The 10,779-nt window shown below is 67.1% G+C and overlaps 3 protein-coding genes across 4 annotated transcripts; 2 read left to right on the top strand and 1 right to left on the bottom strand.

The window, feature by feature from the left end:
• Window positions 1–702: 702 nt before the first annotated feature.
• On the top strand, window positions 703–2,103 carry LOC104834758 (mesoderm posterior protein 1-like). Its single transcript, XM_010572326.1, has 3 exons — window positions 703–879; window positions 916–1,614; window positions 2,041–2,103. Exons 1-3 carry the CDS (start codon window positions 703–705, stop codon window positions 2,101–2,103), a joined length of 939 nt encoding a protein of 312 aa, XP_010570628.1.
• Window positions 2,104–4,005: 1,902 nt separating this feature from the next.
• On the top strand, window positions 4,006–6,412 carry LOC104834757 (gonadotropin-releasing hormone II receptor-like). Its single transcript, XM_010572324.1, has 4 exons — window positions 4,006–4,084; window positions 4,540–5,096; window positions 5,539–5,743; window positions 5,939–6,412. The coding sequence occupies exons 1-4, from the start codon at window positions 4,006–4,008 to the stop codon at window positions 6,391–6,393; spliced, it is 1,296 nt and encodes a 431-aa protein (XP_010570626.1). The 3' UTR covers window positions 6,394–6,412.
• A 1,874-nt stretch (window positions 6,413–8,286) lies between these two features.
• TMED3 (transmembrane emp24 protein transport domain containing 3) lies at window positions 8,287–10,771 on the bottom strand. 2 transcript variants are annotated; one of them, XM_010572171.1, is made up of 3 exons: window positions 10,602–10,771; window positions 9,899–10,147; window positions 8,287–9,305 (listed from the first exon to the last, which is right to left on the bottom strand). In XM_010572171.1, exons 1-3 carry the CDS (start codon window positions 10,758–10,760, stop codon window positions 9,069–9,071), a joined length of 645 nt encoding a protein of 214 aa, XP_010570473.1. In that variant the 5' UTR covers window positions 10,761–10,771; the 3' UTR covers window positions 8,287–9,068. The 2 variants fall into 2 exon arrangements, with proteins under 2 accessions (XP_010570473.1, XP_010570474.1); XM_010572172.1 differs by having other exon boundaries at window positions 9,959–10,147; window positions 10,602–10,770.
• Between the last annotated feature and the right edge of the window lie 8 nt (window positions 10,772–10,779).

Genomic DNA, 10,779 nt, shown 5'->3' with positions numbered 1-10,779 from the left:
CTGCGGCCGCGGCTCCGCGCCGGGGCTCAGCGGGCGGCCGGGCTCATTAGGGGCAGCGTGTGAAACGCCATTAGCGGGGGCTGCGGGGGACCTGCCGCGGGAGGGCGGGCCGTGCCCCCCCCCCCGGCATCGGGAGCGGGGTCGGTGTCCCGCAGAGCCAGGCTGGGCACCGGGATGCCCGGCTGGGGCTGTGCTGTGTGGTGGGGGACGTGGATACCCAGAGCTGGCACTGCTGCAGTGTGCACCTCACTGCAGACCCCCACCGCAGACCCCCACCGCAGACCTCACTGCAGACCCCACTGCAGACCCCCACCGCAGACCTCACTGCAGACCCCAGTGCAGACCCCACGCCAGACCCCGATGAAGGCCCTGCTACAAACCCCACTGCCAACCTCACTGCAGACCCCACCGCAGACCCATTACAGTCCCCATGGCAGCCCCCACTACAGCCCCCGCATGGGGCCCAAGCCCCATCCTCAGGACAGTGCGGGGGGGGGTGAGGGCTGCCAGGGGGTGGGCAGCACAGAGCAGCCTCACACTGCTGGGGTAAAATTCGTCACCCGCGTGTTCAAAGCCGGCTACTCTCAGCCCCCCCCGGCCTTTGAAGTGCTGCTGATGCTGGCCGCGAAGGTGCCACTTCACACCTCCAACCCTGCATAAAGCCAGGGCGGCCGGGGGACGCCAGCATACGGCCCCACAGCCATGGCCCACTCGGCAGCCCCCGGCCTCCCGCTCCCCGCCACCGCTCTGCTGCAGGACTGGGGCTGCTGCGGACCCCCGGACCATGAGGGCTACAGCAGCAGCTCGCCCGCACCCTCGCCCGACTCCTGCGGCCTCTCGTCTCCCGCCACTGCCCGGGGACCCTGCCGTGGCCCCGCCGCCCCCCGCCTGCGAGGTGGCCCCGGGGGCAGAAAGGGACTCCGGGGCTCGGGGCCAGGTGGCCCGCGGCAGAGCGCCAGCGAGCGGGAGAAGTTGCGGATGCGGCGGCTGGCGCAGGCACTGCTGCGGCTGCGGCACTACCTGCCACCCGCACTGGCGCCTGCGGGGCAGAGCCTCACCAAGATCGAGACCCTGCGCCTCGCCATCCGCTACATCGCCCACCTCTCAGCCCTGCTGGGGCTCAGCGAGGAGGCGCTGGCCCGGCAGCGGGGGGCGGCCCCCCGGCACTGCCCCCTCTGCCCCCAGGGCCTGGGGTGCTGCCAGACCCCGGACCCCCGCCTGCACCTGCCGACCCCAGCCCCGCAGGATGCTTTGCCCCCCGGCACCGTGGGCTGGGGGTCACCTCCCATGGTGGGGACCCCCCTGGAGCTGCATGGGGCTCCTGGTATGGGGACAGGGGCCTGGGGGTCACCCCCTTGTGGCCCTGCTGCAGGGACCCCCCCAGAGGTGCTTGGAGTTCCCGACATGGGGATGGAGGCCTGGGGGTCACCCCCCTACATCCCTGTGACGGGGACGCCCCTGGAGCTGCACGGGGCTGTTGCTTCCAACACGTCCTCCTGGCTGTCCCCTCCTCACTGCACAGGGGCAGGGGCCCCCGCGGACCTCCCCAGTGACCCCCTCCTGGATGCGGGGCTGATGCTGCCAGAGTTCATGGATGCAGGGACAGTCACCCAGGTATGTGCGCTGGTAGGGACTGGGGTGAGCCCAGGTGGCTCCCAGCAAGGGGCTGGCATGGGGTGGGGCTCCGGTGCGCTCGGAGTCCCCTTGGCTTGGGTCAGTGTGGGGACTGGGTTTGGGGTAACAACAGCCTTGTCTGGGATTGGGAACGGAGTGGTGTCCCCCCCTCCTTCCTGCAGCGGGTGCACGTGGATCCCTCAGCCTGCTCCGATCCTCCCCGGAGCCACCCTCCCTCGTGTTTGTTGGGGTCCCATCAGCTGGGACAGACAGACCTGAGGCCATGGTCCTGTTTGTCCCTGCCCAGGAGCCCTCCTGGCTGGTGGGGTCTGTCAGCCCCCGTTCCTGCACCCCCTGAGACCCCAGCCTTGCCATGGACCCCCACCCTGGCCAGTCACCCTCTCACCCACCCTCCGCTCCCCCCAGGACCTCTCCACAGACCTGCTCTCTCTCTTGGAGGCTTTGCTCCCACCACAGCCCCAGGACTGACCCAGACGAGCCCACGCTCCCCGGCGCTGGAGCACTTGGTGCCATGTGGCCCCACGACACACTGTCCGGATGCCTGCAGCGCGGGGGATGATGTCCCACCTTGGGCAGCTGGGAGGTGGTGGGGACGAACTGCCTCTTGCATGAGCCTGGAGCTGTGCTGGACGTGCTGGGGCGGCTGCGACTGCACATAAAGAAACCCTTGTGCCCCTCTGTGTGTCACCGCGTGGCTGTTCCTGTGGCAAGAGCTGGGCATGGGATGGAGTGCAGTGTGCCTGGGCCACTGCATCAGCTCCGGGAGTGGGTTTGGGGCCAGGAGAGGATGGCTGAACTGGTGAAACTCCTGCTCTACAGCAGGGTAGGCCATGGGCAGGGGCTCTGGCACAGATGCGGCGCCGTGTTGCTGGGCTGCAGGGACTGGGGACCACAGCACGCGGCTGCGGGGTGGCTGCACAGCATCTGGGAAAGCAATTGCGGGGGGGGGATTGGGAGAGACACCTCCTGCCCTGGGGTCTGTCCCCTGGCTGGGGACAGGGGGTCACCAGTACCCTCCGGATCCGGCCTTGGGGCTCAGTGTGAGCCAAGCATCACCTGCCCCCCATGCTGGTGCTTGTGAGACCCCCCCCCAGCGCAGGGTTAAATGTGGGTATTTGGGCTCCAGCAGCAGGGGAAGGGCTCGGGTGTGGAGCTGGGGCTGACCCCATTGGGCCAAAGGGGAGTGCAGGGGGGCTGCAGATGGGGCTCCTCAGTCCCTTCAGTGGCTCCCTGCAGGGTGTGGGGGCCCATGGGGGTCTGGAGAATCCATTACAGGGACCGTGTCAGGGCCTGACAGCCGGGTGCTAATGTGCTGGGGGGCCCTTCTCTGCCCACTCTGGGGGCTCTGGGGCAGGGGGTCTGCAGGGCTAATGAGCCCCACTTATCTGTGAAATGACTTGCTAATAATGTTAATTCCGTCTGCCAGGGGGAGTGAAGCCTTTGAGATGCAAAGCAGCCCCCTCGCCCTCTCCCAGGCTGCAGCTCCCCCCCTCCCCCAGCCAGGGCTTAAGAGACTTAGGGACACACTCTGTCCATGGGGACATGCTCTGGCCGTGGGGACAGCCACAGTCTGGGGGAGCAGCTGGCAGAGGCAGTGCTGGGAGAAGGGACCTGTGGGTCTCTGGGACGCCCCCAAATGATGCACCCCAAATCAAGGAGCCTTTGTGCACCCCGATGCCTGGCCCTGGCAGCAGCAGTCCCAGCCCTGGGGAGGGCAGGCTGCAGTACCCACCCGGGCTGGGGGCTGGGGCAGGTCCTTCCCCCGGGCTGGGGCATGCTTAGGCTGAGGCGCTCCCTCTCACGGCCACGGGGCATCTCCCACTGCCTTGGGCACCTACTGCCCTGCCCTGGGTGAGGGCTGACCCAGGTGGGTTTCCTGGGGCTGGCAGCCACACAAGGTGCTGAGCAGGGGCCAGCCCTGCGCTGTTAGGATGGGATTTGGGATGAGCTGGTGGAGCGGGAGCGGGCAGAGGGGCACAGAGCTGCCTGCCTGCGGGTGGGGGGTAGAGAGACTCAATCTCAGGCCAGAGCTGTGTGTGCACATGTATGAGCATGTGCGCATCTGCGTGTGCATCAAGAGGAACGTGCATTTGAGTGTCTGTGTGAGCACTGTGCACGCTTACACATCTGTGTGTGTGTGGGTGGCGTGCGGTGAAGGACCAAGCTGTTCCAAGCTGGCTGGCTACGTCAAGGAGCAACCTGAGCTACCAAGGGCATCCCCCCAGCCGCCTGCTGAGTGTGGCCCAGCAGCAGGCGAGGAGGTGGCTGCAGGTGCCAGCGCAACAGCGGTACCTGCCCTGCTCCCTCTCTTTCCCTGGCCCCGATCGGCTCACTGCCGCCAGGCACAGTGCAGATGCAGGAGCCCTCGGCATGGGCACCCATCAGTACGTGAGCAGCGGCCCTGACATGGCCCAGCTGAGCGGTGCTGGGCAGGACACCCTGGCTGGAGGTGAGGTGGGTGGAGGGACCGGGGCACTTGGTCCCCTGAGGGCTCTGGCATTGGGCTGGGAGGGTCTCCATCCCTGTGCAGGACCACAAGGGATGCTCTGGGGTGGAGGATGGATGGGCAGCAGGAATGGCCTGGGGTAGGTGGTGGGTTGGGGTCAGCTGAGACTGTCTCCCTCTGCCCTGCTTGGTGCCAAGGACCCCTGTAGCTCTATGGGGTGTGTGGGGGCTCTGGGGGCTGCTGGGGGCTCTGAAGGAGCAGTGGGTATGCAGAGAGCAGCTGAAGATGGGAACGCAGTGAGCTGGGGTAGGGGCTGTGGTGCAGGCACCATGGCCCTGGGCAGGGAGCAGGGCTCCAGGGTATGGGACCTCCTATGCTGAGCACGACCTGTCCCCCCCGGAGCCCTCACCCCAGGGCCCCCTCTGGGCAGGCTGCCACTGCCTGTCTGCCTATTGCAGCAGGAAGGGGCCATCCGGACCCAGACCCTGCAGTGGGGAACGCCAGCGTGGAGCCCCCCAGCAGCCTGCCCCCCCCCGAGCTGGGCTGTGCCTGGAGTCCCCAGGCTGAGGGCAGTGAGGAGCCCCTGCAGCTGCCCACCTTCTCCCCCGCCGCTCAGGCCCGTGTGGCTGTCACCTTCGCCCTCTTCGTCCTCTCTGCCGGCTGCAACCTGGCGGTTCTGCGGGCAGCCGGGGGCCGGCGGGGCGGCCAGCGGTCCCACATCCGCCTGCTGCTGCTGCACCTGGCTGCTGCCGACCTGCTGGTGACGGTGGCGGTGATGCCGCTGGACGCCATCTGGAACATCACGTTGCAGTGGCGGGCAGGCGACCTGGCCTGCCGCCTCCTCATGTACCTCCGGCTGCTGGCCATGTACGCCTCTGCCTTCGTCACTGTCGTCATCAGCCTGGACCGGCAGGCTGCCATCCTGCACCCGCTGGCCATCGCCCGCGCCCGGAGGAGGAACCGCATCATGCTCTATGCTGCCTGGCTCCTCAGTGCAGGGCTCTCGGTGCCGCAGGTACCCGTCCCCAGGGCTCCTCTTCAGCCCCATGCCCCGTGGCAGATGCCTACCCAGCCCCTGTGCCGGCTCCCAGGGTGCCTGGCTGCGCCGGCTGGGGTTGCTCCCAGGGCTGGTGCTGCCACGAGCCCTGTGGGATGGGGATGGAGAGGGCTTGGAGGAGAGGCAGCCCAGCCGGGCAGCAAAAGAGGGACTGTGGCAGCGTGCCCCCTGCACCCAGCTCTGCCCCCCTCCCCGCTGTGCACCCTAGCCCCCTGGGAGCGGGGAGCGGAGCTGGCGCAGGGGCAACTGCGGCTCCTGCTCCCGCTGGCAGGGTCTGACCCTGTGGCTCCAGTGGTCCCTGGCTCGGGACTCTGGTGCCCTGCCTTCGGGAGGCGCAGAGCCCCCGTCACCCTGCGGCCCCAGCGAAGAGGCCACCATCCCACCTCTGCTCTGTCTCCAGCTGTTCCTCTTCCACACGGTCACCCTCCGCTCCCCGCACAACTTCACCCAGTGCACCACGCGGGGCAGCTTCCCCCAGCCCTGGCACGAGACCCTCTACAACATGCTTGGCTTCACCTGCCTCTTCCTGCTGCCGCTGCTCATCATGATCTGCTGCTACGCACGCATCCTCCTGGAGATCTCCCGGCGCATGGGCTCCAGCCTTTGTGAGTGCCTGGGCACCAGCCTGCCATGTCCCTGTGCCCAGGGGGCTTTGCAGGGACCCCGGGGTGAAGAGAGAAGGGGGGAAGCCTGGCTGGGGCTGTGTGGGGCACCCCCAGCCCTCCTGCAGAGCATGGGGTTCCTGTCCCAGCCAGGCCACTAAGCATCCCCCACTCATGGGCCATGCCCCCCCCGCCCAGTCTCATCCCAGGACGTGTCGCTGCGGTGCTCCAGGAACAACATCCCGCGGGCACGGCTGCGCATGCTGAAGATGAGCCTGGTCATCGTCTCCTCCTTCATCCTCTGCTGGACCCCCTACTACCTGCTGGGGCTGTGGTACTGGTTCTGCCCACGGGTCATGGAGAAGAGGGTCTCGCCGGCCCTCACCCACATCCTCTTCATCTTTGGCCTCTTCAATGCATGCCTGGACCCCATCACCTATGGGCTCTTCACCATCCCCTTCCAGAGGCGCTGGGGCTGCCCCTGCAGGCATGGCACTGAGCCCCAGCCGCCCTCCCCAGTCACCGGCTCCTTCCACTGCTCGGGCTCCTCCCTGCCACCCAAGCGGGGTGTCCCAGGGGGGCAGGAGCAGCTGATGCCCGCTGGGCTGGGGCTGCCCACTGGGGCTGGCTCCTGCCAGAGCAGCTCCCTGTGAGCCAGGCATGGCCCCGCGCCCAGAGGGACATCCTGGGGTGCTCAGCAGGCATCGAGGCTGTGGGCAGGAGGGGACTGGGAATGGGACAGTGAGGGCAGGACAGGTCTGGCAGGGACAGGGTTGCTGCCGCTCTCTTCTGGCACCCCAAAGTGCCTCTGTGGGTGGCAGGGCTGGCGTGGGTCACCCTGGTCCCCTCTCCCCTCTCTGCACCTGCCAAGCTCTGCACAGCCACTGGAGCAGAGCCCAGCACCACAATAAAGTGTCCCATGGCCACATCCTCTCCTGCCCGTGTCCCCAGCTGTGAGCTGGGTTGGGGTCTCCAGAGCCAGCGCTGCTGGGGACAGGCTGGGCAGGAGCCCCAACCTGCTGGCTCTGGGGGGTGGCTGGTCTGGAGCCAGTCCTGGCTGCTCCTGCCCCTGCCATGGGGGGCTGCCAGGGTCCCCAGGGATGGGCAGATCCAAGGGCATCCTGCGCATTGGCCAGGTCTGGGTGCTGCTCTCTCTGCAGTGGCTGCTGGGGCTGTTTGTCCCCCATGGGGCTCCTAGTCCCAGTGGGCCACGGGCTGGTCCACACCAGTGGCACTGAGCTGGCAGCAGTCCCAGGGCGTCACGCTGCCTGCAGCAGCCTTGTTCCGCTCAAAACGGGAGCTCTTGGCTCCTGCCGAAGGTCGTTGCGAGGCACGGGGGCCCAGCTGCTGTTGGCTGTGCACAGCAACTGCCCCAAGGCCAGTGCTGCCGCAGGAGCTGGTGCAGCTGGCGGGGCCGGGAGAGGCTGGGGAGGTGGGGAGCAGCCCCAGGTCTTGAGCAGGAGCTGTAGGTGCCTGGGCCCTTTGCCTCCCCCTGCACCCCGGAGCAGCCAGTCTGAGCCCTCCCCACGGCACGAGGAGCAATGCTGGAGGTGAGGGATGGCTTATGTGAACAGCTCTGGGATCCCCCCAGCCTTGGGGTAGGGTTACTGGCTGAGCTAGGGTTTGCTGAAGCCACAACTGAAGCAAGAGGCCAACGCCAGACAGCGTCTGCCTGGGGCTCCCCACTTTGCTGCCATGGGTCACTGGGCTCCCTCGCCCACTTTGGTCCCTGCTGCCAGGGAGGACCCAGACCTAGGGATTTGCCCATAGACCTGGGGAAGCCCCCACTGATGATGCGGCCTCATGCATTAGCTGGCCACGTCAGCGAGGGGACTGCTGGGAGAGCTGCTCCTGCTAAGGGGGTCTCCCTGGCTCTGGCATCTGGTCCTGTGCCAGAAGCACGCTCAGCCGGTGTGTGGCAGGGCTGCAGGCAGGCAGGAGGGGAGGGCTGCGGTAACTGGCTGCACCAAAATGTTTCTTCTTAGACAGGAGTCTGCCGAGGGCCAGGGGGGAGACTGGCATCTTCCCGGCAGGTGCCGAGCCCTTCCCTGTAGTGCTGGCAGGGGGTGAGTGCCCGACGAGGCAGGAACAGGCAGGGCCTCCTGCAGGCAGGGACAGCCAGCTCAGCAGTGGCCATACCTGGCTGTCCATCCTGGGAGCAGTGCCCAATAACGGCAGCGCGAACCACGGTCGCAGGGGTTTATTACGAAGTGGCAAAGTAAAACGCCAGTGGTGCTGCTCCGGCTCCCAAGGAGCGATCCCGTGCCCGCTCGAGGGCTGGCAGTGGTGGCTGGCGCACTGGTCTCCCCAGGGCTCTTGCACAGGGTGGTCTCCCAAGGGGTCTTGTGGGGGGTCTCTGTTTTGTGGGGGCTCCAGGGAACAGGGCTGCAGTCCCAGGGGCGTGGGGGTTCCTTGCTGCTGCTGCAGTGGGGATGGGGTTTCCTTGGCACAGGTGAGGCAGAGCTGTGCCTGCTCCTGCTGTCTGCTGGGCACAGTGGAATGCGTAGGGTGGCCAAGTGGACTCGTGCAAGTATGAAAATACCATCTTGTATGGGGCATGCTGCTTGCTTTCACGGCACAGGAGGGCCTGGGAAATGCTTCACTGTGAGGATGGGGGCTTGCAAAGCAATGGAAACCACCAAGCCAAAAGGCCCTGCTGAAACCTTGCCTCTGTTTTTGAGCCAGTGGCTCCTGGGACGCTGCTGCCGACTTTGGCCCTGGCCTAGGGAAAAAAGGGGAGCTGTGCTCACCGCTCCTCTGCCTGCAGGCACAGAGCTTGCAGCCTGCAGGGCAGCTCTGCTCCGGGCTAACAGCACTCAGCTGGGGGCAGGAGTGCTCGGAAGGTGGGCGCTGGGTGGGTTGGTGTTGTCCTATCCCTTCGCTGGCCTGGGCAGAGCTCCCTGTCCCACTGGGTGTGCGTGGGCAGCGTGTGGCCTTGCTGGATGCCAGGCTGCACCTTGCAGTCACATCGGGCTCTGAAGGTGCCTCAGGCGTCGGACAAGGGACCAGAGTGTTGATGCCAAACCCCAGCGCACCCAACCGCTTCCCTGGTGGAGCTGGTGAGTGGGGACAGACTGGCTGGGCGAGGGGACAGGGCCGCAGGGCAGGCGAAAGCAAAGCGGGAGGTGATGCTGGGGGGATTGGCTGGGGGTTGCCCATGCCTGGGTGACCATTTTCCACCTGGCTCAGCAGTGTCACATCATCCCCTGCTCCCCCCCAGCCACCTCCCCACTGCAGCACCTTGTGAAAAACAGAGGTAAACCGTGACCCAGGATAATGCTGCCTGCCCGCTCCCCCCGCGCAGTTTGGGCACAGAACGGCTGCGGCTCTAGGTGCTGGTCCCGCTGCTGCCGGGTCTCTTCTCGGTGAAGAAGCTTTTGAGCAGCATCACTTGCCCAATGCTGACCACAAAGAGGATGAGGGTTTCCCCAACCGACCAGTATGAGACCCGGCCGTTGAGGTCTTCGGCTCTGCTCCGGTCCTGTGCTTCCCGCAGGCGGTAGTGAGTCTGGGAGTCGATCACTGTGTTCAGAGCCTCGTGGATGGTGACACAGGCGGACTCCATCTAGGGAGACAAGCACGGTCCATTGCTCCTGACATGGCACAGCGCAGGCCTGGCACTTGCGGCCGAGGGAGCTGAGGATGGTGCTGGGGCACCCGAGAGCAGGACAGCAGCGCCCTGTGCCGCTGGGTCTCTACCAGCCCCAACCCGAGAGCGGTTCTGCTCGAAGGAGCAATGCTGGAGACTGTCCGGCGGAGGGAGCCTGCTGTGAGCACCAGGGCACAACTGAGAGCCCTGCCAAGGTGCTGGGGGCCAAGAGCAGGGTCTGGGTCCCAGCCCAGGGTGCAGCCATCCCTGTGGGCTCACGCCAAGGGATGGAAAAGCCTTGCTGCACTTCCCTTGTGCGGGATGGAAACTGGGTGCTCAGGCCAGGGGAGGTTCAGACCCAGAGCAGCCCTCCCCGTCCCTCTCTGCCCGTGCCACTGGGAGGAGGAAGTGGCCTGCATGTGGCAGGGCGGTTGGCTGGTGGTTGGCACTTCTGCATTCGGCAGAGGGAGAAGGGGATGAGCCCCCAACTGCCGTCCTGTGGGGCCGTTTGGCCGCAAGCGGGAGCTGTGGCAGGACCTTCCTCCCGCGGCAGCGTTGCAGTGACCCACCTGTGTCAGGGCGGTGACGCGGTTGCTCATGTCGGGCAGGATCGGTGGCTCGTCGCCCACCTGGAAGTCGAAGTAGACGGTTTTGTGGGAGAAGGTGGAGAACTCATTGCTGAAGCAGAAGGTGTAGACGCCCTTGACTTCGGTACGGTGCGGGAAGCTGTCGTACTGCTTCTTGGTCTCCTTGTAGATCGTCCTGCCGTTGGGGTCCTCCACGTAGCAGTCCACGTCGTAGTGTCCGCCGGTGATCACCTGCGCAAGGAGACGCAGGCAGCACCTGCCGAACCACATGCCGAGAGCCTGCCGCCCTGCCGGGAGCAGCTCTGCCCGGCCCCACGCTGGCGTGCACAGCCGTGCCCACGGCTGACCGCCACGGGACAGGGGCCCAGGCTGGGGGACCCCCGGGGAAGCTGTGCCCCACGGTGCCAGCAGCTCCGGTGGGGCGCCCAGAGCTCAGGTGGGGTGCCCGGACAGGGGGACGGCCCCGATGGCCCGGGTCAGGGGTTCCCGTGGCCGCTGTGGGCACGTCCCGGTACCGGCTCCGAGGAGGGCACTGCCGGGCCCGGGGCCAGGGCTGGGACCGTCTCCCGGTGCAGTCCGGGGGGGAGCCGAGGGGGTGCGGGGAAGAGGCGCAGCCGCAGGGGCCGGGGGGAGGGGCAGGGGGCGATGGGCACAAGCAGGGGCAGGGCTGCGGGCAGGGCAGTACCTGGTAGTCCAGCGTGAACTTGAGGCCGCGCTCCAGCTCCTGGTGGAAGCACTGCTTGGCGCTGTCGGGCAGCTCGAAGGTCAGCTCGGTGCCGCCGGCCCGCAGCGCGCACAGCAGCACGGCCAGCACCCGCATCCCGGCCCGCATCCCGGCCCGCATCCCGGCCCGCATCCCACTG

The sequence above is a fragment of the Haliaeetus leucocephalus genome, unplaced genomic scaffold, assembly GCF_000737465.1.
Source record: "Haliaeetus leucocephalus isolate CR32 unplaced genomic scaffold, Haliaeetus_leucocephalus-4.0 Scaffold339, whole genome shotgun sequence".
NCBI lineage: Eukaryota > Metazoa > Chordata > Aves > Accipitriformes > Accipitridae > Haliaeetus > Haliaeetus leucocephalus.
Note: the sequence above shows the minus strand (reverse complement) of the source record. Positions and strands in the feature narration are given on the sequence as shown.